The sequence below is a fragment of the Alosa alosa genome, chromosome 22 (assembly GCF_017589495.1).
Source record: "Alosa alosa isolate M-15738 ecotype Scorff River chromosome 22, AALO_Geno_1.1, whole genome shotgun sequence".
Taxonomy (NCBI): Eukaryota; Metazoa; Chordata; class Actinopteri; order Clupeiformes; family Clupeidae; genus Alosa; species Alosa alosa.
The window spans coordinates 15,198,047-15,222,584 of NC_063210.1; the positions used below are offsets into that span (position 1 = coordinate 15,198,047).

The following is a 24,538-nucleotide window of genomic DNA, read 5'->3' on the forward strand; positions in this document are numbered from 1 at the left end:
GAGTCTCCAAAACCACCACTCAGCTTGTCCGTTTCCATGAGGTAAAAAAGGAGTGTTTTAAGTGACATACAGTATGCATACATGAAATATCTATGAGGTTGTATTAAGAGCCTGTTGGAGTCATTGAGGAAAATATCGAGGAAGAAATAGGAGACGAGATGAATGAGAAAGATATGATCGACTGACTTGACATACTGAGGGAGTCAAATGAAAACAGACCTGAAGATCATCATGAGAATAGGAGAACTCAGAGGGAGTAAAAGAACCAAAACAATCAGACTGGGTGTGTTTTGTGTGTGTGTGTGTGTGTGTGTGTGGTTTTGAGAGTGATTTTTGGAAGTTGGGGAGGTTGGGAAATTGCAGCAGCCCATAATCGATGTATGCAGTTCGCCCCCTGGTGGTTAGAAGCGGTGCTAAGCGGCCATCGTCTCTCTCTCCGGCTTTTTCTTCTCTCTCTCCTTCTTCCGCTCTACAACACAGTGGCAGTGAGTTAGAAACACACCCATACCAGCAGGCAAAGGACAGGCCAATACGTCACAATAACACACAGGCATTAGGTTAGGTGTCAACCAATAGAGGCCTTAGCATAAGCATTAGGGCCTTAGCATTGGGGCAGCCGTGGCCTACTGGTTAGCGCTTCGGACTTGTAACCGGAGGGTTGCCGGTTCGAGACCCCGACCAGTAGGCACGGGCTGAAGTGCCCTTGAGCAAGGCACCTAACCCCTCACTGCTCCCCTGAGCCGCTGTTGTTGCAGGCAGCTCACTGCGCCGGGATTAGTGTGTGCTTCACCTCACTGTGTGTTCACTGTGTGCTGAGTGTGTTTCACTAATTCACGGATTAAACGGATAAATGCAGAGACCAAATTTCCCTCACGGGATCAAAAGAGCACATGTATATATACTATATACTATAAACCGAAAGAATGATTTCCCCTATGGTGATTTTTGGTGGTGGTTTGTTTACTTCTCCACATGGACTATTTGGTGTACACCTCTGTGTGTGTGTGTGTGTGTGTGTGTGTGTGTACACACCAGGTTCCTCATCCTCCTCCTCTGCCTCTGGAACCTCTGGTAAGGCCTCATCTGGAACTTCAGGAAGTTCAACGTCTCCCTAAATATGAGAAAGGACAGTTCATAAAACAACTTGACATGTCATTGAAATATGTGAAGACATAATCAGAATCAGCTTTAGTCCATCTTAATAAACCTGTTGTGACATGGTATGATGCTAGGTGATATTAAAGGAGAATTCCGGTGTGATATTGACCTAAAGTGTGTTGAAACATGATACCGAGTGTGAACGTATGTCTCATAACCCATCTCGACTTGTCCCCTGCACTCCAAAATCTGGCGGTAGTTAGCCGATGCTACCAACAGCTTTTTCAATGGTGGTGCTTCGGCATCGGGCTAGCCATGCAAATAAATCACTGTTTTACACCATTTACAAGGCTCAATGTATCTCCACACTTCATTATTAGACTTCCGAGGGCCCTGACATTTAAAACGAGACATTGAGAACTTTGAAAAAGCACTGGTAGTTTACTTAAAAGACGATAAATACACAGTATCTTCACAAAGTTTAGCGTTTGCAGCCATCTTGAATTTAGTCACGATAAGTCGAGCGACGAGTAAGAATGAACAGGTATGATAAGGGATCAGATACCAAAAATAATTCAGTGGAAATGCATGGATTCCAGTTGCTGCTACTGGAAGAAACTGGAATCCATGCATTTCCACAGAATTATTTCCACAGACGGTTTCACCATCTTCGCTGGAGATTTTAACCATGCAGATCTTAAAACTGTTCTTCCAAAGCTACACCAGCATGTTGATTTTCCAATAAGAGGAGACAACATCCTGGACCTGGTCTACACTACACACAAAGGAGCATACAAAGCCACCCCCCTCCCCCACATTGGACTTTCTGACCATATCACTGTTATGCTAATGCCCGCATACAGACAAAGAGTGAAAGCAAACAAACCGGTTCGCAAGCAGGTAAAAGTGTGGCCTGAGGGAGCCTCTGATGCTCTTCAAGACTGCTTTGACACAACAGACTGGGAAATGTTTAAGCAGGCAGCCACTTACAACAACCAGACAGACATAGAGGAGTATACAGACACTGTAACCTCTTACATCACCAAGTTCATTGATGATGTGACCCACACAAAAAAGACATCATCACTGGCTAACTGGAAGCCATGGCTGACAGGGGATGTCCTCAGGCTGCTGAGGGCCAGAGACAAAGCCTACAGAGCTGGGGATGAAGCTGGCATGAGAACAGCGAGAGCCAACCTGTCCCGTGGCATCAAGGAAGCAAAAAAAGGAATACACTCACAAGATAACCACCCACTTCAAAGACAGCAGGAACGCAGACAAAGCCTATGGCAGGGCATTCAGGCCATCAAGGACTACAAGCCCGCCACAGAGCTGTGAGAGCAACATCCCTCTGCTCAACAACCTGAACCGCTTTTTGCTCGCTTTGGAAGCACAAAACAGCACTTGCCCACAGAAGACCCCCCCTCCACACGAGCAGCCCCTGTGCCTCTCTGCCGACAGCGTGAAGAGGACACTTGCTGCTATCAACACCCGTAAAAGCAGCAGGCCCAGACAACATCCCAGGTCGCGGCGCTGAAGGACTGTGCTGAGGAGCTTAAGGATGTCTTCACAGACATCTTTAACACTTCCCTATAGCAAGCCATCGTCCCATCATGTTTCAAAGCTTCCACCATTATACCTGTGCCGAAGAAAACTGCTCCATCCTGCTTCAATGATTACCGCCCCGTGGCACTGACAACCATCATCATGAAGTGCTTTGAGCGGCTTGTCATGTCACACATCAAATCCATTCTCCCCTCCACACTGGACCCCTTCCAGTTTGCTTAGTCCGCTGCTCTTCACCCTGCTGACGCATGACTGCACTGCAACCTACAGCAACAACCACATAGTGAAATTTGCTGACGACACAACTCTGGTGGGTCTCATCACCAAGGGCGACGAGACTCAATACAGGATGGAGGTCGACCTTCTGACCACGTGGTGCAGGGACAACAACCTCCTGCTGAACGTCAGCAAGACCAAGGAGATTGTTGTTGACTTCTGTTGTTGAGAGGTCACACCCAACACCTGCCACTGACCATCGGCGGTGCTGTGGTGGAGAAAGTGAGCAGCACCAAATTCCTGGGGGTGCACATCAGTGAAGACCTCTCCTGGACCACCAACACTGCATCACTGGCGAAGAAAGCTCAGCGCCGCCTGTACTTCCTGAGGAAACTCAGGCGAGCAAGTGCTCCACCAGCCATCATGACCACATTCTACCGAGGCACCATTGAGAGCATCCTCTCCAGCTGTATCGCTGTGTGGGGCGGAAGCTGCACTGAATACAACAGGAAAGCCATGCAGCACATAGTGAACACAGCTGGAAGGATTATTGGTGCTTCACCCCTCCCTGAAGGACATTTACACCTCCCACCTCACCCTAGAATATGACCACAATTGTGAGTGATGCAAGTCACCCGCTCACAATTTGTTTGATCCACTGCCCTCTGGGAAGAGGTACAGAAGCCTGCACTCCCGCACCACCAGACTCACCAACAGCTTCATACACCAGGCTGTTAGGATGCTGAACTCTCTCCCCCCTCTCCCCCCTCCACCCTCAGCCACATAACATCCTGGACTTTTGGACCCACAATGGCTGCCTTGCACTACTCCACTTGTACACTTTGCAACTTGTTGTTGTTGTCCTGTTGTCCTGAAAACACTTCTGAACACACTTCTGCTGCTCTTACATAACTTGCACCACTATGCCACTTGCATACTTAGGTCAAACAGAACTACCTCAGCCATTTATTCGCCTGACTTTTGCACTATTATATTGTCTACTGTATGCACAATTACAACCAAATTTTGCTGCTCTTATTTCTTCATTGTATGTGCCTTCTTATTTACTTTTTATTTTGTTTACTTGAATGTTATGTTTGTCTGTGGACCTAATTGGTTAAAATATGTCTTGTCTCCACCGTGGGATAGTGGGAAACGTAATTTCGATCTCTTTGTATGTCTTGACATGTGAAGAAATTGACAATAAAGCAGACTTTGACTTTGACTGACACACACACACACACACACACACACACACACACACACACACACACACCTGTGTGATGGCCTCCAGCTCAGCCAACACAGCGTCTTCATCCTCCTGAGTCAAGGAGCCCGCCAGCATGTCATCGATTTGCTGTGGACAGACAAACAGACTTGGACTCAATTAACCAATCAGCACTAACACCTTCAGGTGTACCGTACCACCTGTAGAATAATGTGAGGGGTGCGGGGTGTGCAAAGCAGCAAGCTTACCCTCTGGTACTCTATGGAATCCTGGGTCTCATCCATGATCCTTTCCACCTCCTCGATGGACATAACCTGAAAGAGGAATATCCCAGGACATATATCATGTACAAACATGTACAAATATACTTCCACACTCAACTGACAGATAATGTCTAACAGAACATGATCATAGTTCTCTGCACTCAAGAATATCCACGGTTACTAAGACCAAGACCAATATGGCATCAATCAAACTACAAACATAAGAGGGAACTGTTTATAGCTGTTTAAGGTTAAGGCTGATTAGGAGACTGTATTGTCTTTCAGCATGATAAAATGCAGCCCCTCAGCCACAATATGTGTAATGCAGATCAACTGAGCAGTACCTCATGCATCTTTTTCAGGCAGTCGTTGCCGATCTTCAACCCTTCAATGACCTTCATCTCAATCTGGGCAAACTCCAGGTCTTGAACCTGACAATGTTGTGAAAAGTGAAGTTAAGATAACAAAGTTGAATGCTACCTAACATACAATGGTAGGGCTAACACATGTCAGGGGAGCTTCACAACCAGTATCAGTAAAAGTATTTCCTTGGTATGTTATACGAGTATGTCGCCACGCTCAGCGTGGTGTGTGGTATGTTGCATGTGGGTGCAGTGTGGGCGTTGCATATGATAGGGGTGTGTGTGTGTGTGTGTAGGTGAATTGGACACACATTTTTCACATGTGAAGTTCCTAACGGAAAAAAAAAGTTCATCTGAATTTGAATTTGAATTGAATTCCTTGAGAATGTACTTAAATCCTACTAAGTTTATTCTCGCGTGACCCATTGAGACTACTGAAGAGAAGCTCTGTGTCTTAGATTTACCATGCGCTCCAGGTTGCTTATCTGGTTTTCTGTCTTGTCCAGAAGTTGGTCCTGATAGCGTTTCTTCTTAAGCAAAAGGAGGGCTTTCCTGAAACCAAACCACACACAAACAAGGTTAACAAGATTAACATGTACTCAGCACTCATAAACACGGTGAAAAAGATTTTCAAACTGGTCAATTAGTATGGGATAAAGAACTGTCTAAAAAGTCATTCAGTCATTTAAATGCAACTAGCCAATAAAAAAAGAGGAGGGGGTGGGGGGGTTCACAGAGCAAATGGAGACGAAATTAGGTGGTTTCGTATGTTTACTGAATCTCTCTGTCCACCGCTTGGCCTTGTGCTGTTTGATTTAAAGCTGCAGTTGGCAAGTCTGACAGATTGAGGGGACTTAGCCAAAATTTTGAATGTTTACAACTCTCATGTCCCTCCCCCACTACCACTGAGCACCCGCTCATCGAGTTTGTGCTCGTCAGCGCGCACCAGACTGTGACTGACAGTCAGATCTCACACAGGCCTGCGCTGATTGGACCAGAAGAACCGGGAGCTGTGGATTTTTGCAAATCAAATAACAGGCTCTAGGTGGAGGTAGAAGTGTGTTTTTTTTTTCTAAAACCGGCTGATTTATGTTGTTCAGCCAGAGCAAAGTGTCGGTTTTAGTGAATATGATAAAAAAAAATCTTGCCAACTGCAGATTTAAACAGGGGCCTTACTCTTTCTTCCCATCCTTCAACAGCTGCTTGGCAAGCATCCTCTCCTTGTCCAGCTGGACATTGATCCTCTTCTGGTACTGCCTGAGTTTATCTCTCTGCTGTTTCAGTTGCTGTAGATAGAAAAAAGTGACCAAGTTAACACCAGGCAAATGTTTAACTAATCAAAGAAAACGAATCTGTGGTGAAATCTTAGTCTAGAATTTTAATTCCACGTTTTCACTGAAGGCAAAACAACTAAACCTGTAGGCTGGTCTATACCCTACCCTATCAGTGTTGGCAATCGCAAGTAGATTGCTTTAAATGGCTAACGAGATAGTATCTAAGTCTACAGTGGGTCTGTGATTCAGCAATCTTTCCAGTAACTGACGGCCATCCCTGAATTGTTTACTTCTTGATCAAGAAACCTCACTGAAAAAGACAACTAGGAGAGATTCTGAGAAGTTATTTTTTTCAGGTCAGGTGATATTAACGTTACCAGAAAACATCAGAGACATAGGTGTGGGTTGTGTTGCTGGGCTGGGTTGCTTAATCATAACATTAAGACCATTTGCTAGCTAGCTTTCTAGCTCACCAATATCGCTCTGTCTTGCTCTGTCACTCGAGTCGTGCGTTTCTTTCTGCCGAAAATGTTTCCCATTCCGAAGCCGCATCCCCGCCACTCTTTACACCAATATCAGGCTTTGTTTACAAAGCTAATATTCAGGAAATCCCTTGTCTAATTTCATAATACAGGTCAGTCGTTACTTATTTCAGCCTGCTGGATAATCAGTCCTCAGAACTCAGCATATCCAGCCGCACCCCTCACAACAGGAAGTATGGGAGACATCGAAGGACAATTGCAATATGTGCAACGAGAAAGTCAAAACGTTATTCGGCCGTGGGCATCTTATAGCATGATATGAGATACAATGTTTCAAGTCATGGTGCAAATGTGACAACTAACATACATCCAGAGACACCATTAACTATACTAGGTTCTTCCGTGGTTGTTAATTTTCATGCAATGTTTTAAGTTTCCCCATGTTCTGTTGTTAACGTTCCTGAAATATTTACCCTGTGCGATGAATACAAGGGCCCCTTGATGCATATGCATCTTTCAAGTTTAGACACTTTAACAATCCAGCTTCATACGAACATATGCCAAACAAACAAACAAACAAAAAAAACAAGACAAACAAGATTACACAGAGGACGTAATCTTTCCAATGAAAAAGACCAACTGATAAAAGTTTCATTTTTATTTTATTTTTTATTTAAGGAGTAGGGGAAATGTTGAGCAGTAGTGGTGCCTAGTGGTATATGTCTTGAGTGAAAGTGCACACGTGAACTCCAGAGCACCGGGACTCTTTAGTGGTGCCCGATAGCGGCCGACTTCGGAACACACCCGCACCAGCCTCAGCCTAGATCTGGAGCAGATAGCTGGCTTCAGGGTCAGATGCAATCCAGGGGTCAACCGCTACCTGGGGTACCACCAAGGACTGTTGTGGGCACGTAAGGGCACATGACTGAACACAAGAAAAAAAAAAAAAAAAAAAAAAAAAACGGTGCACAATCATCTTATAAAGATTGCATAATACAGATAGTAGAAGTTAAAACTTACAAAAGTTCTCAAACAAGGTTCAACACTGGATAATGCCAGAAGGATGTTAAAAATGTAAAATGAATAAATTGTCAGTTTAAATGAAGTCGTGTACCTCTTCGGGAAAACTGTAGGCTATGACCAGTCTGTGGAACACAGTCATATTACATGATACATAAAAATGTGTCTTCAAGGTGAAGGTGTGCTTTCAACATCCAAAACAACCAGTAAGACGAATGAAGGTTTTTTTTTTTGTCCAATAGCAAATTGATCGTTTCTTTTGTAGACCTCTGCATTCCAGGTTGGGGAATTGGGTTCTGGGTAATAGTGCAAAAGCAAAGCTGTCTAATAGGTTACATACTGGTGGCTACATTTCAACCGCAAGACACTTAAGAGTTTACGGAAAAGACAATATACAAACTTCACATGATGCTGTGATTGATCGCACACAGATTTATATATTGCACTTTATAGAAAAGAAGATGAACTTGGTTTAATACATAATTCAGTAGAACCCCCAGGAAGTCATCACCAACGTACACCCACACACTCACTTAATCACACACACGTACACACAGTTCTTGCAGAAGGGGCACATTTTTGTCCGTTTATATCATTCACTAATGCTACATGTGTGCAAAAAATGAGTTCACCCAACAAAAATAATACAATTAACCCCTCCCACAGTTAAATCAACACACAACTTGGATTTGAAGCAATACCACCACATCTAAATCAACATTATCCATTCATTTCCAAATTCCAGTCTTCACACCAACTTCACAGTTTTGCATGACAAGTGGTAAGTGACCCAGCCCTATGATACCAGTGAAAGCCATCTTTCTCCAGCCATATGATACCAGTGAAACCCATCTTTCTCCAGAAAGCCCTCACAGGTACAGTGTGCATGGCTCTTACTCTAAAAAAAAAAAAAAAAGACTCCATCTATACCACAATGAAGCACCCAGGAATATGTGTTTCTCCAAGTTATACCAATAATGTATGTGAGATTTTTAACAAAGGGGATGTTTAATTAAGAGGAAAATAAGTGTTCAGAAATAAGTTACTCAGGACTATAGTGAGAAACACATTTTATCAAACCCTGAAATATCAGCATTGCTGTAGGTCTTTCCCCAACTGACATATTGTCTCTTCAATTAATAAAATGACAATAAAATTAATAATAAAAAAAAAATTGTACAGCACTACGTCTGTCAAGATTTTGAAAAATAAATATACATGTTCATTTAATTTTTTAAAAACGTTACATGTCACAATAGAAGTTAGGATATGGAGGTGAGGAAGTCTTTTTTTTAAATATATATTACCAAAAAATAGATGTGATGGGTTCTCCATATTGTCCACTATCAAATACATCACAACACCCCTTTTTACCCACTACTAATACTAAATGGACAATGTAAAATCTGCCGACTACACTGTGCATAATTAGAAATCTTAAATATGTACAAAACAAGAAAGTCAGTTCGACACTTCATCACCCTCGTTGTCTTCCAATCCCAGTGAGTATAATAATAATAATAATAATAATAATAATAATAATAATAATAATAATAACAACAACAACAATTTTGAGTGGATCTGTGTACCTCTGTTTCTGTTGAACTAAACAGATGAAGAAAACTGTCAACTCAGTGGACAGCTCAGTGTCACAGCTTTCACCTTCTTATAAAATCAACAAAAAAACTGATCCATTGGGACAAATGAGTGAATTGTCTTCAGTTTGCCAAGTGAGAGGAGGATGACACTCAGTCAACACACAAATACAATCACCATCAATATCAGCCATGGAACAAGCCAGCTCCTTAGTGTTTCCCCTAAAGTCATTAAAGGTGCTCTAAGCGATGCCACACGTTTTATTAGGCTAAAACATTTTATGTCACTGCAAACATCACCTAACCAACCGCTAGCTGTCTGTGTCCTGAATGCACTGTAAAAAACGTGATATCTGTGGACAGCCCAGGCTCCAAAAACGGCAACAAAAACAACCTGGGCAAACCTAGCCCATAAAAACATAAACTGCTCCAGCAAATCACAGACGAGATGCGTGTTTAGGAGAGTTTCAATTGCTCACGAGCAGCACGTGAGGGAGGGGGAGGAAGTAGCGAGCTAGCCCTCTGTTTTGTTTGATTTGTTACCCAGCATCGCTTAGAGCACCTTTAAAAAACGACTCAAATTTAAATTAATGTTGACATGAATACAGGTATGAAGCGTCTTTTTTTTTTTTTATATCTCAAAGACAATTATAAAACATCACTGGAGACTGTGTTTTCTGAAGCAGAAGCAGCAACCATTTATTTGTAGTCACCTCCACTTCAATAAAGGCAGTAAACTAACAAGCAAAACATTGCAACACATGAACTAAGAGACTTGGAAGTGATTCTGTATACTGTGATGCTACTGTACATCTTCAGTATCAATAAGAACAACGCACATATACTCACATACATCCTAGGCACCTTCCAATACCATAAACAAACTATACAAACACAGGATCTCCATTCAGCCAATCAGATGGCCTCAATAGCTGGACTCGGCCAATCAGGTGGCCGTGTGCCATGTATCCAATGAAATCGTGAGCTCCAAGCAGAACGTGGATTTTGTGTCCCTCTAAATCGGGCCACCATACCTTAGCACCACACATACCACATATTGCTCCAAAAAAGACAATACAATACTTGCATCTATACCATACCAATGGGACTTTTTTTTTTTAAAAAAGGATGCTCTTTACAGATACGTTTTAAAACAGGGAGAACGGTCAATTCAACATGCTCTGCTTCACTTCAGAGGCCAGAGATACAAACAAACTAAACCAGATAGAAAACAACACTGTCCATCTGGGAGCTGAGATTACCCATCCAAAATCCTGCTTTCAGTAAACTCCGATCAAAATCTCTTCAAATCTTAATCCAAGCCTGAGGCACAAGCTTTAAAAAAAGGAATAGTGAACAAACCTGTGTTCAATGAGCAGGCGCGCGCGCACACACACACACACACACACACACACACACACACACACACACACACACACACACACACACACACACACACACACACACACACACACACACACACACACACAACTCTATCTACACTGTTGGTAAAGACCTAATGTACTACACTGTACTGTGCTTCTAAATTCTATTTTGGATTCTAACGTTCTGAAGGCGGCACAGAAGGCACCACTGGGCCTTTGTCTCCTTTCACGCGACATCTTCTAAAGAGAGGGTTAGGAGCCCACTGAGGGGAAAGCCACCCGTATATATGTGGGGCCTGAAGCATGCAGTAAGGATGGGGAGGCAGGGAGGGAGGGAGGGGGGGCTGGCTCCTGCACAGGCACTCTGGAGAGAGCAGAGAGCCTGAAACCCAATGGCATGCTGGTGCCTGTGGGAGTTAATGTAACACACTGTAGTGCCTGCGCTCCCATACACACAGAGAAAACTGGGGAGAAGCTGGGAGCGAGAGAGACAGAGAGAGAAGAGAGAGAGAGAAGAGAGAGAGAGAGAGAGAGAGAGAGAGAGAGAGAAGAGAGAGAGACAGAGAGGGAGAGAGAAGGAAGGCAAAAAGGACAATATATTATAGAGAAAGCGTGAGAGAGAGAAAGAGAGAGGGAGAGAGAGAGAAAGAGAGAAAGGAAGGAAGGCAGAAGGACAAAATATTAGAGAGCGAGAGGACGGAGTCATTGCTCCCCTAGCCTGAAGGCAAATTGGGACATTATTGCCTTGGGAGCACATGGCCACTAGATGGCGATAAATGACAAAATTCAGATTCATTGTGCTGGTATTGATAGCTTAGCTACACCACAGAAGTGCATCAGAAAACAAAACCAAAACCTAAAATCTCTTCCACAGCTCTTCAGTAGCAGGCTCTGCATAAAGGACTTTTTTGTGTGTATACATTGTGTGTATATAAACTCTTATATTTTGATATATATATATATATATATATATATATATATATTATATACTGTTTATATATGTATGTTTAGATATACTTCAGAGTCAAACCCATGCTACAGACACTAGAAGTTTCCTTCGGGATCCGATGCAGATGAGATCATGAGTTGGAAGGTTAGGATGAGAACCAGTAAGACGGGACCACTTTCCCCTCCCTCAGCCGCCACCTGGAGGGGGACTCGGACCCCTGAGCTGTGGGGGTTCTTTTTGGACAGGCATGTGGACTCACAAGCAGGGGAGGAGCTGGACGAGAAGTCTGATGGACGCGTGGCCAGTGGTCAGTCAACAGGGGACGGAGCGGGGTGGAGATGGAAGGTGAAGAGAGTTCCGTTCGACGAGAGAAGATACGAAACTTAATAAATACTCTATATTCCACATCCCCCAGCAGGACATCACAAAAATAGGAGATTCTGAGTTTGTCTTTTTTTTTAATTGTTTTGTTTTTTAGGGGGGTTTTTTGGTATAAAAAAGGGGGAGACAAAGTCTTTTGATCAAGGTTAAGAGAGAGCAGAGACCTTTGCTGTGCCGGTAAAGGGTGTTAAAAGTTCACACTCTGGCACTGTCGTCTCAGACCTTACAACACACACACACACACACACACACACACACAGGTGTGTGCTAACAAATGCACACACACACACAAACACACACACATCCTGGAGTGTGAGGGAGCATCTAGTGCACCTATTTTAGTACAAAAAACGATAGCCAACCCTTGCCCTGCCTGCATCAAATCACATATGGACATGCAGTGGGCAGTTCCACAGACAACACATGGGAGGAGCTTGGAGAGAGTGTGTGTGTGTGTGTGTGTGAGACGTGCGTGGTCAGCGCCACGGGGTCAGTCGGCGCCGGTCTCCATGCCGTTGGGAGGAGACGCAGTCGTCTGAGGCGGAGGTGGACAGGCATCATGGGTCGTCGGGGATCAGAGCTGGTGCACGATGCTGTCGGCGTGGTTGGCGCTGACTGGCTGAGGGCCGTCCTGCCGGAGACGCTGCCACTGGAAGGTGGTGCTGAGCGAGCCCACCTCGTCCTCCTCGCTCTCCTGCTCCTTAGCAAACTCCATGAACACCTACAGGCACACACACACGCACGCACACACACACACACACACGCACACACATACACACGCACACACACACGCACGCACACACGCACACACACGCACACGCACACGCACACGCACAGACGCTCACACACACACAGACACGCAGAGACAAACAAGCAGGCACAAACACAAACACACAGCTTCAGTATCCCACAGACAGTGACCAGACATGGGTAGCTCACTGGTAATAGTTTAGCAACTCACTGCACTAGATATTCCTTCTAACAACCTCTTTCCCCTTTTTACAATTACAACATCACTCATCTTTCATTTTTTGGTACTTTTTACATTTTACAAAAAAAAAAAGATGTTCTATATCTCATACTTTACTTTTACTATACTTTGTACATTTAAAACTACCGGTACTTACAAATCAGAGGCCCAATAACAGACTACTAAGCCTAATTAACCAGTGTAATATTGTGCACTACATAGCATTCATCTGAACAGATTCAGTTCTGTCCAGTTTACACCAATAGCATGGACAGACTGAATCACTGACCTGTTCTAATGTAGACTGTGAGAAGTTGTACTCTTCAAAGTTGAAGTTTTGCTTTGCTGTAAGGAGGGATAAGAAATGTGGAGAAACCACAAGAGTTAAGACAACACAAAATCAGCTCCCTGTAAATGACCTAACACTCTGTACATGTTTAATGACCCAACACAAATGACCCAAGGCTCCAGCGTTGGGTCATTTACTGAGAGCTGGGGAGGTGGCCTTCCCCATTGGCTCTTGCGGAGTGACAGCCACTCAAGAAATGACCTCACAGCATAGGAGATTAGTTCCCCTCTTTGAAACGGGGTGCAACAGAATCAGAATGAGAATGAGAATCAGAATGGGTGCTCCCCGACTCACCGCTCTCCAGCTGGGAGAAGGCCTGGGCCAGAGACTTCACGTCCTCCATGGGAATCTTGTAAACCATCAGAGTGGCAAAACTGTGACACAATGAAGAGAGAGAGAGAGAGAGACAGAGAGACAGAGAGAGAGAGAGAGAGAGAGAGAGAGAGAGAGAGAGAGAGAGAGAGAGAGAGAGAGAGAGAGAGAGAGAGAGAGAGAGAGAGAGAGAGAGAGAGAGAGAGAGAGAGAGAGAGAGAGCGGGATGTTACTGCTGCCCTTTGGGTTCCCACCAATCAGTGGATTTGGGCTGTTCCTCACACGGCCCCTCACAAGGCAAATACATACACAGCTCATCCAAATGATCAGGCTGCAGACATATATACCTCCTTACTTACACACACACACACACACACACACACACACACACACACACACACACACACACACACACACACACACAGTCATTTCCTGTGTATTAGCCGCATTGTGTATACTGTAAGCCGCAGGACAGTGTTTTATGCTAGTTGAAAAAACAAAACCATATTAATATAAACTGCTCCGTGTAATAACCTCATAGCTGAAGAAATTTTGCAAAATCAATGTATAATAGTTGGGAAATTACGGTACAGTAGTACATATAAGCCAACACAGATGCACAGACAGACAGACACACACACCTACACATATACAGATAATCACTACAGAAATGCATGCATGCAACACAAACCCACACCCACACCCACCCACACACACCCACACAAACACCCTCCACACACACCTCTCTTGGCGTGCGGCGTGGGGGAAGATGCGGAGGATCTCCTTGTGGAGCAGTGCCACCTGCTGGAGCCCCGTGAGCTCCTCTCTCAGCTTGATCTCCAGGCTGTAGCCGCGCCCATACTTTCCCTTCAGGTGCTGGATGGAGCCAATACACCTGCACACACACGCACACGCACACACACAACCAAACCACACACCAAAGATCAGTTTTGGACAGACCCTCTTAGTCCTTTATATAACATTTACATATGACATTCTATTACATATATGACATTCTATTATACACACTACAGAGATGTACATAGAGCCATATAAGCCATTATATGTGTAGAAGACCACAGCAAAGGTTTGTACGATAGTACAGGGAAGTGTGCTATGGGTAGAGAATAATTTAGATGTGAACTCAGGAAGTTGGTTGTGGTTGGTGTGGTCACCTGAGCTGCCCCGACACCATGATGGCCACGCGGTCGCACACGGCCTCGGCCTCCTCCATGTAGTGTGTGGTCAAGATGGCGCCTCGCTGCTTGTTCTTAAAGGCGGCACGGATCGCCCTCCTGTCAAGAGAGACGCCAAGTCAACACGTTCAGCTAAAGAACAAACACACTCTATTGGCACTCTATGTCACCCTAAAAAATTCAAATGTTTGAGGCAGATTTGCAGCAAACTCGTGGGTGATTTGTGGGAAACAAATGAGTTCACTAGAAGTTTGCCAATATTGGCCGCTAGAGGCAAACTTCCAGCAAGTTCTGGCAACAATGAGAAGTTTGCCACTAGTGGCAAATGTGTTCACCAGTGATTTGCCACCACACTTAGCCAATAAAGGCAAACTTCCAGTGAACTTCTGGTGTCAAACCTAATTTGGATATGACATTGCTGCAAATTTGTTGCAACATTGCCAAAAGTTAACTGCAACTGTTTGCCAGAAATCTAATTTGCATGTGAAAATATGACCTTGTCGCAAATTTATTAATTCACTGCATTAAGGCAGGGTTCTGAAAACACCAAAACGGCAGCCCTACGCAACACTCGGACCAAAATAATTTGATTAATTCTAACAAAGTTCCATCTTGAATCTATAAAAATGTTTTACTGCTGTGATTTTTCAGAATGCCTGAGATGTTTCTAGCATACATCAAACTGATATGGAAGAGCTTCGTGTTACACTCTGAAAGTTCAAAGGTCAGCTCCTAAGCTTGACGTTGGCGGTGCCAAACCATAACAAACAATAGAAAGTCTGCCACTTGACACTGGTCAGTGAGACCCCCGCCTAAAGCCCCGCTGCCCAGAGCTACTTGTGCATTCTTCAGCTCCATCCTCAGTGATTGGAGCAGACCTTACGTCCACATTCTTATGTCAACATATCTAAACAAGCTTAAGCCAAATCACACTCAGAGAGAGAGAGCGATAAAGAGAGTGAGTGATGATGAGAGAGACAGTTAGATTTGTGTGTGTGTGTGTGTGTGTGTGTGTGATACAAGCAAGAGACAGAAAGAGAGAATAAATAAATAAATGGGTGTGAGTATATGTGTACGTGTCTATAGAGAGTGAATGAATGAATGAATGAATGGGTAAGAGTATGTGTGTGAGAATGTGTGTGTGTGTGTCTACATAGAGAGTGAGTTAGTAAGTGGAGTGAATGAATGAATTAATTAATTATTGGGTGAGCGTATGTGTGTGTGTGTGTGTCTATAGTGAGTGAATAAATGTGTGAGTGTATGTGTGTGTGCCTATAGTGAGTGAGTATGTGTGAAAGAGGGTGATGGAGGCGATCAGAGGGATCTGAGTGATGTTGAGAGGAACTCTGGGAAGGATTGCGGGACTGATCTCCTCACCACATCCTCTGCTTGGACTTGGGGTCCATCCCAGTGGACGGCTCGTCCAGCAGCACAATCTGCGGATTACCCAGCATGCTTATGGCAAAGCACAGCTGCAGGAGAAAAATACACACAAACACAAACATTCATATCACCACATCAGAAACAAATGAATACATAAAAACATCAGGACATACAATAATGTGAACGTACACACAAAAAAGGGCACCAAAAATAAATCATAAATTAATTTTAAAAACTATTCTTCTCCCTGCAGCACACAAATAAAAGAGTTTATATTAGTGTTGGCATGGTGGGAAGGGATCCTTGTGGTCTATATTTAAAGCCCAGGGTATTCTTGATTCCCACTTCAAACGAGGGCATAGCCTGTGCTCTCTCAGTGACTAAAGCTTGAGTCACTGCCAGCGGTGCTATAAATTCTCCTCAGAGTTCTTGGTCCTCCTCTCCTCTTGGGTGGCACAGGGAGGGGGGGAGCCAGAGAGAGGCCCGGTGGATGCAGTGTAGGGCTGGGCAGGGTTGGTTCACTCATGATGGGAGCCCTGGGGCTTTGGAGCTGAGCTAGTGGAGGTTATGAAAGCGCTGGCTGCGAGGCGCTGGGTACCTTTGGTGAACTCACCTTTCGTTTGATCCCTCCCGAGAGGTTCTTGGCCTGCTTGTGGAGGTGCTCCTTCAGCTCCAGTGCGTTGACCACGCTGTGAATGTCAGACACACACACACACACTTATAAAATTGTGTTTGATTGGGGAACTGACCCCAATCATCTACACACCAGAAGAAAGAAATGTGGAAGAAACGTGGAAAAGGCACAAGACACAAAGAGAGGCAGAAAGAATAAAAGAGAAGGTGAAAAGAGGAAGGACAGAGAAGAGAAGAGAGGGAAGAGAAGGGAAGAGAACAGAAGAGAGAAGAGAGGGAAGAGAACAGAAGAGAGGGAAGAAGAGAGGGAAGAGAACAGAAGAGAGAAGAGAAGAGAAGAGAAGAGGAAGAGAGAAGAGAGGGAAGAGAACAGAAGAGAGAAGAGAGAGAAGAGAAGAGAAGAGAAGAGAGAAGAAGAGAGAAGAGAGAAAAGAGAACAGAACAGAAGAGAGAAGAGAACAGAAGAGAAGAGAAGAGAAAGAAGAGAAGAGAAGAGAGAAGAGAAGAGAAGAGAAGAGAACAAACAGATTAAAACAGAAGAAAACAGAAAGAGAAGAGAGAAGAGAAGAGAAAGAGAGATAGAGAGAGAGAGAGAAGAGTCAGGGAGAGGGGGAAAGAAGAGAAGAGAAGCAAGAGATAGATGAAGAGAAGAGAGAGAGAAGAAAGAGAAAAAGGAGAAAGACAGAGAAAAAAAAGGGAAAATGAGAGAGAAGAAGGGGAGAAGAGGTGAGAAAGAAGGATTGAGAGAAAGAAAAGAGAAGAGAAGAGAAAGAGAGAGGAGGTGAGGTCCTGTACAACCAGCAAGGATAGGGATGCCAGAGGAAATGAAAAGGGAGAAAGACAGGAGGCCCTGATGAGAAGAAGGCGAAGATGTGCAGGTGAGAGAAAGAAAAGGGTGACGAGAAAGAGCCACAGGTGGTTGACCTGGGGACAGTAGCCCACGTGCTCCAGCTGGCTGTCCACGGGACGGAAATCTGTGCTGTAGTCGCCCATCAGGATCTGCACACACACACACACACACACACACACACACACACACACACACACACACACACACGCATGACGGCCTTGTTTGTGTACGCAAACCTGGCCAATAAAGCTGATTCTGATTCTGAAATCTGTGCTGTAGTCGCCCATCAGGATCTGGGGAGAGCACAGACCGGTAGGACAGGCAGGCTAAAGTACCGCACATGGATCCAAATGATGGCGTCGCTGTTTTGTTGATTTATGCAGTAAATGTACGGTGTTACGCATCAGGGCCTGTTTACTTGCATTATGTAAAAGATCAGGAAGAGAGAAACATCTTAAAAGTCAGCAGGGTTCCCACTCTAAGTCAAACGTAAAATTCCATGACTTTTCCCTGACAAAAAAAATTATTTGAAACTTCAAATTCAAAACTTAGATAAATTTGAAGCTTCCCTGATATTCCATGATTGCCCCAAAAATGATAATTCCCTGACTTTCCATGTCTGGAATACTTTCCAAAAAATCCCCCCCCCCCCCAATAATAACACACAATAACACACACACACACACACACACACACACACACACACACACACACACACACACACACCTGTCCAGCGGTGGGGTCAGTGTCTCCAGCCAGCATGTGCATGATGGTGCTCTTCCCTGCTCCATTGGGCCCCAACAGCCCCAGCACCTCACCTGCACAGGGAAGGGCAGAGGTCAAAGGTTAAAGGTTAAACCACCAAAGGTCAAAGGTTACATCAGTCTGGGCAGGCTACATGATCAGCATGAAGAAAGGCAGAAAGATGAGGGGAGAGAAGGACAGAAAGAATAGAGAGGGAGAAGAAGTGAGAACAAAGGATTCAGAGAGAGAAAGAGGAGGAGAGAATAGAAGGATAGAGAGATCAGAGAGGAGAAGGAGGAAGAGGAAGGTGTGTGATGGGGAGAGGGCTTACCTTTGCGGACGCAGAAGGAGATATTCTTGGTGGCCACTCTCCTCTTCTTACTGAAAGAGAAACCCTCACGTCGGTCTTTAAACTGCTTCCTCAGGTTACTCACAACAATCACTGGTTTCTGAGGGAAACACACACACACACACACAATCAATAATTGCACATAAATACTAAATATACTTGTACATTTATCACAGAATATGCCATATGATCATGATGTCATTGTTCATGGTGAACACAGATGATTGTAATCCCAAGCCCACTCACATTTACATACAACCACAGACATTCATTTACCAACCATTTGGAGACGGAAACGCACATTACACGCGACAATGCACACGTTATTTACAGATACACAGACACGACACACACACAGACACAGACACAGACACAGACACACACACACACACACACCTCTTCGCAGCACTGGCAGGTGAGTGCCTCTTTGACGCGGGCCTTCTCCACCATCACATCCTCATCCTCGTCCAGGTTCTCCTCGGGGTTGAGCTGAACTTTGCCCTTCGGCTTGGACGAGATCCTAAGACCCCCGCACGCAACATCGCAGACGTCAGAGCTAAGCAGCACATCCAAAAGGCCAAACATTTTCTCAACCGTGGTCTGTCCTTGTTCCATAGTGACAAGATCTAAATACTCTACCCCGAAGCACCAGGTTTAACATACCATTCATTGAATTTCACCAAAACAAGCTCTATTTTGTGTCAAAGGTATAGGTTTGTGTATATGTGTGTGTGTGTGTGTGTGTGTGTGTGTGTGTGTGTGTGTGTGCATGTATGTGTGAGTTAGTGCTAACCTGCAGAGCTGGTCATTCTTCATGGTCTTGCCTCCATAGTGCAGCTCCAGCCATCGCAGCAAGAACAACAGCAGGATGCACTGCAGGTAGGGCTAGAGAGAGAGAGAGAGAGAGAGAGAGAGAGAGAGAGAGAGAGAGAGAGACAGAGAGGACAGAGGGATAGAGAGGGAGGGGGGGGTTATATTTTGCCATTTTTGCCTATTGAAAAAACACCTTGCTGACATATTTTGTATTAATCCTACATTTACATATGCTTAAGCAATATTGGTCTGTTGAGGACAGAGGAAGAGAGAGAGAGAGAGAGAGAGAAAGAAAGAAAGAGGGAGAGAGAGAGGGGGGAGAGAGAGAGAGGGGAGAGGGGGAAGAAAAGAGAGAGAGAGAGAGAGAGAGAGAGAGAGAGAGAGAGAGAGAGAGAGAGAGAGAGAGAGAGAGAGAGAGAGAGAGAGAGACTTATTACAGTGCCTTTCCCGTGACATAATCCACCCAACAGCAGACGCCACTTACAGCAAGCACAGCGATCAGCAGGCCTTTCCAAAGCAGCTCGTCTTCCACAATGGACGGAATGAAGGTTGCCTAGGAGACAGAAAACAAAACACACACTCTCACTAAAGCACCAGGACATGTGAAGTGGACGTTACAGAAGTGATATTGGAAGTGCTAATCGGTACAACACTCCACTGTTGAGGATTGTGCCCGTCCTAGCAGCTTAAACAGATGCCATATATGGTAAACTGTGTAGGTTGTTATGATTGTGACATTTAATGCACTCACTAACAGACCCATGTATGTATACAGTAAACATAAACGGCCCCTGATTTAGATGCAGGGCAAAGTGCAAAGTCTAAAGTCTAACAACTAAAGCTTGCTCAATAACTACGCAAAATCTATTTGCAAATTTAATACCATGAGAAAGATCCTAAATGCAAACGTCGGTGGGCCAGCTAAAAGCTGTCTCACGCCACATGACGCCGTTAGTTCATGCACGAGAGCTTTGCTCATAGACTGGCTTTGCACTTTGCCCAGCCTTTAAATGAAGGGCCCGTGGTGTTTGTGTGCTGCAGGCTGGGTGGGGGTGAGTGGGGCCCACCTTGGTGATGCAGTTGAGGCAGCCCATGAGGGGGTAGAGGGGGTTGAAGAAGCACAGGGTGCTGTGGAGGATCCGCGTCACGCTCCCCCAGTCGTTCACAAACGTCAGCTGCACCGTGGAGGCTGACACCACACACACCTGGGGCGCACACACACACATACATTATTACACACACACACTTTATCTAGGTTCCTTCATTGGGGTCCTTACATTAAATGCTTTTTTTGTCTGCATTTACCACTCAGTTGAACTCAATTTCATTTATGGAAAGATCCAGTCACAATTTCAGAATATACTTTCTGTTACAACACATCACACTATGCATTCTGGTAACACATGCCCTGATTGTGCAATTTAGCCTCTTTTTGGTCCAAATGTGTATGAAAGGTGCTCTGTGTATGAAAGGTGCTATACAAATAAAGTCAAGTTGTCAAGTCAAGTTTATTTATATAGTGCATTTCATACACAGAGGTCATTCAAGTAAGGATTTGCTTCAGGTCGGTTAAAACCCCTCGCCAAGCGCCAGGGTTCTGTTCTCCTGTCGGGACTTATTTTCTGATAATTACCGGGCGGACAATACATTATCCCGCTATTATTACACGGCTACTTGCCCAAACGAGAAAAGAAACCGAACACAATGAATCTTTAAAAAAAATGATTTTGCTACCGCTTTCGCGTTCTCCGCTATTCAAATAGTTCGCCACACAGATAGAACTTGACAGTTGCATGGCAACGCCTTACTAGCTCACTTTCTTTCAATGAAATTCCATTGCAATAAGTTTAAACGGAATTCTTGCGGAGGGATATGAAAGACGTTAATCAACCCGCTGCCATTGACAGCGTGATTATATACTTTGCCGGGTGATTTATGTAGATTTAACATAGGCCCGAACGTTGGGAAGGCCCATTCATGTGAATGGAACTTTCTGCAGCACTCTGAAGAGCCGTGTAATAATGTGCTTTTAATAAAGCTTATTATTATCATCATCATCATCATCATCATCATCATCATCATCATCAACTGTATTCTGCACAGGTCTCTGTATCTGTGTGCATCCTCCTCATGCTCACCATCATGGACACCACGGAGAAAAAGTCCCTGTTGCTCTGGACTCTGGTGAACATGAACGACACACAATAGGTGAAGAGGATCATGGCTGGACCGAAACCAATCAGACACAGCACCTGGAGGGAGAAAGAAAGAGAAAGAGAGAGGGAGAGAGAGAGGGAGGGGGTGGAGAGAGGGAGGGAGAGAGAGAGGGGGGGATGGAGAGAGGGGGGGGGAGAGAAGGAGACATGGAGGTAGAGAAAGGGAAAGGAGACAGCAGGCCATTTGGATCAATATAACTTTATTGAATCCACAGCGCAATCATCCTTAAGGAGCAGAGCTAGCAATTTCCCTCTCCAGGATCGATGCGCATCTCTTTAAGTGTGCAGTTGTTCTCTATGGGGGCCTGAATTGTAATGTGCTCAACTTCATGATTAGTCATTTCCCTTGTGTGTGTTTGTGTGTGTGACTGAGTAAATGGGTGTATCTTTCTTACTAACTCTGCTCTCACTCACTCAAATGCATCTGTGTGTGTTCACCTGTGTAAGCATAGAATGACTAGTGTGTTTGTGTGTTCATATGTCACTACGTGTATGTGTATGTGTTCATATGTCTCTACGTGTGTGTGTGTGTGTGTGTGTGTGTGTGTGTACACTGACCACAGCGGTGAGGTTACTGGAGGTGAGGAGTTTGGTGGAGTGGAAGGAGAAGAGGGTGCAGGTCATGCACGTCAGGATGAGGTAATAGAACGGAATGTCGATGGCCGCCTGACCACACCAGTACGCCGACGGAACCAGACCTGAGATCCGCAGCGTTGAACGGCACTTGATCTGCAACCCAAACCAGACAGACAAGCTCTAGAACATGAAATTCTGTCCAAGAATACAGGAAACAATTGTCAATAGAACTGTAAAATTCCCGTGCAAATTGTCTAGAATTGCTTGTCAGAACTCTTTAGTTTTGTTTTAGTTTTTTAGATTTATACAAAAACAATCATTTCACAGCTCCAATTACTAATTTTTCTGTGAAATTTCTCCATACCCTTGTTTCTTTTTTCCATACTTATCCAGACCTAGAAATTACTCAAATCAAATTCCATAGTTTTCCAGGTTTTCCCAGAGCCTTATATCTCTAGAGCTCTGGGTTTTCCATACTGTGTAGGAACCAAAGATTCTAGAGCGGAGCGTAGCACTCTAGAATCTTTGGTAGGAACCCTGGAATTATTCAGCAGAATACTACAAACAGTGCTGCTTAAATTGAATCTACAGCTAGTGTTAGCGAGGGCGTGCTGACAACGCCAGAGAGCGGGCGTGTATTCGGACAGTCCACCTCACCTCCCGGTCTCGGGTGTGGTCCATGGCGAAGTACGCCGGCATTCCAGCAGCCAGCATCCCCAGGATCACCGCCTCGATGTAGACCAGCGCATAGGACGTGGAGTCGGGGAGTTGCTAGACAAACAATATTGGTGGTGGTGAACATCGGGAAACACAGAGGAAGCTCGTCATGAATTGTCTAGCTAGCTCTCAAAAGGTGTGCTCTGCCTATAGCAGGTAAGAGGGACACTACCTACAGGGTTACAAAAAGGGCAAAGCCACATGACCTAGTGGAAATTACAGGTGAATAGTGGACACACAAAGAAAATGAGCATCTTAATGTTTAACGTAGAATGCATAATATAGAAATGTTCAACAGATGGAATAACGGCCAGTTCACATAAATATATAAATATAGCAATAAGGACAAAAAAACATCACTCTAGCTAATACGAATGATGACCACACATAAACTATAACAAGAACATAACTACATTGTAGTAGTTTATGTGTGGACATAGTCACTCGTTATAACTATCTTTATAGTTATCGTTCCTGGTGTAAACGGCCCTAGAGGCACTACAGTGCTGGCCTTACAGTACAGCAGCTGAAATGAGGTCAGAAGAACTGAATCCTCCCAAGGAGGTCATATGAAACCAACGAGGTCTCTTGGAGTCTGGGGTCACTCACGTAGTCGAAGGGTTTGGCCCAGGTGTTGATGCGCCCGGTGCCGTTGAGACCCTTCAGCAGAGCGTTGCTCAGCACGTTGACCACCATGGGCAGAGAGTGCACCGTGGTGCTGTTAAACGCCAGACAGTAACTAAAGCCCTGAGAGACAGAGAGGGAGCGAAGGAGAAGGAGGAAGAGTGTGAGAGAGAGAGAGGGAGAGAGAGAGAGAGAGAGGGAGAGGGAGGAAGAGGGAGGAAGAGTGAGAGAGGGAGAGAGAAAGAGAGAGAGATGGGGAGGCAGGAAGAGAGAGAGAGAGACCAAGAGGGAGAGAGAGAGAGGGGAGAGAGAGAGAGAGAGAGAGAGAGAGAGAGAGAGGAGGTAGAAAGGGGAGAAAGGGGAGGAAGAGAGAGAGAGAGAGAGGAGAGAGAGAGAGAGAGAGAGAGAGAGAGAGAGAGAAAGGGAGAGACGGAGAGAGAGAGAGAGAGAGAGAGAGAGGGAGGGAAAGAGAGAGAGAGAAAGCGGGGCGGGGGGGGTAGAGATTGCAAGAGAAAGGGAGAAAGAGCAGGTAAGAGTGAAAGAGAGGGAAGCAGATAGAAAAAGGGATAGAGAGGGGGAGAAAGAGAGAGGGCAAAAGAGAGAGTGTGGGATGAACAACGTGTAGGGAATTAGACGTGTAAAAATAGCAGTGAGTCAACATGTGTCATAAGACAAAAAGAGAAAGAGGGCAAGGAACACACAACAGAACACAGAGCAAGATGGATGCTCATCTAGGATTGCTTAATTCTGATTTGGTGAAATAGTCCTCAGGTCAAGAGGTATAAATGACTAAACAAACAGCAAATATTAGTGAAGTGGAGAGAGATGGAGACACAGATACTAAGATGGGCAGAGAGACAGCTATTGAGATGGGCAGAGAGACAGCTATTGAGGTAGGCAGAGAGACAGCTATTGAGGTAGGCAGAGAGACAGCTATTGTGATGGGCAGAGAGACAGCAGAGAGACAGCTATTGAGATGGGCAGAGA

General features: G+C 44.8%; 2 protein-coding genes across 2 annotated transcripts in view; both read right to left on the minus strand.

Moving 5' to 3' along the window:
- Positions 1–283: 283 nt before the first annotated feature.
- chmp6b (charged multivesicular body protein 6b) lies at positions 284–6,732 on the minus strand. Its single transcript, XM_048233270.1, has 8 exons — positions 6,481–6,732; positions 5,910–6,019; positions 5,198–5,285; positions 4,716–4,802; positions 4,357–4,422; positions 4,157–4,237; positions 1,033–1,111; positions 284–469 (listed from the first exon to the last, which is right to left on the minus strand). The coding sequence occupies exons 1-8, from the start codon at positions 6,544–6,546 to the stop codon at positions 414–416; spliced, it is 633 nt and encodes a 210-aa protein (XP_048089227.1). The 5' UTR covers positions 6,547–6,732; the 3' UTR covers positions 284–413.
- A 5,393-nt stretch (positions 6,733–12,125) lies between these two features.
- Positions 12,126–24,538, minus strand: part of abca5 (ATP-binding cassette, sub-family A (ABC1), member 5) — a 39,214-nt gene continuing 26,801 nt past the window's right edge. The window contains 18 exon segments of the mRNA XM_048232837.1: positions 12,126–12,540; positions 13,079–13,134; positions 13,433–13,512; positions 14,193–14,345; positions 14,626–14,745; positions 16,024–16,118; positions 16,643–16,746; positions 17,505–17,661; positions 18,239–18,330; positions 18,588–18,705; positions 19,002–19,125; positions 19,399–19,490; positions 19,903–19,971; positions 20,486–20,623; positions 21,557–21,670; positions 22,193–22,363; positions 22,868–22,981; positions 23,537–23,674. Of these exon segments, the coding sequence (XP_048088794.1) occupies positions 12,394–12,540; positions 13,079–13,134; positions 13,433–13,512; positions 14,193–14,345; positions 14,626–14,745; positions 16,024–16,118; positions 16,643–16,746; positions 17,505–17,661; positions 18,239–18,330; positions 18,588–18,705; positions 19,002–19,125; positions 19,399–19,490; positions 19,903–19,971; positions 20,486–20,623; positions 21,557–21,670; positions 22,193–22,363; positions 22,868–22,981; positions 23,537–23,674 (2,082 nt within the window). The 3' untranslated portion in view covers positions 12,126–12,393.

What these genes read in the sequence shown, in the direction of transcription:
- chmp6b (XM_048233270.1), bottom strand. Translation starts at nt 6,546, where the DNA reads ATGGGAAACATTTTCGGCAGAAAGAAACGCACGACTCGAGTGACAGAG. An exon ending in GCCTGAAAAAGATGCATGAG is followed by an intron (nt 4,423 to 4,715) that starts GTACTGCTCAGT and finishes TTCCTCTTTCAG; the next exon opens with GTTATGTCCATCGAGGAGGT. An exon ending in GGAGGAGGATGAGGAACCTG is followed by an intron (nt 470 to 1,032) that starts GTGTGTACACAC and finishes ACTGTGTTGTAG; the next exon opens with AGCGGAAGAAGGAGAGAGAG.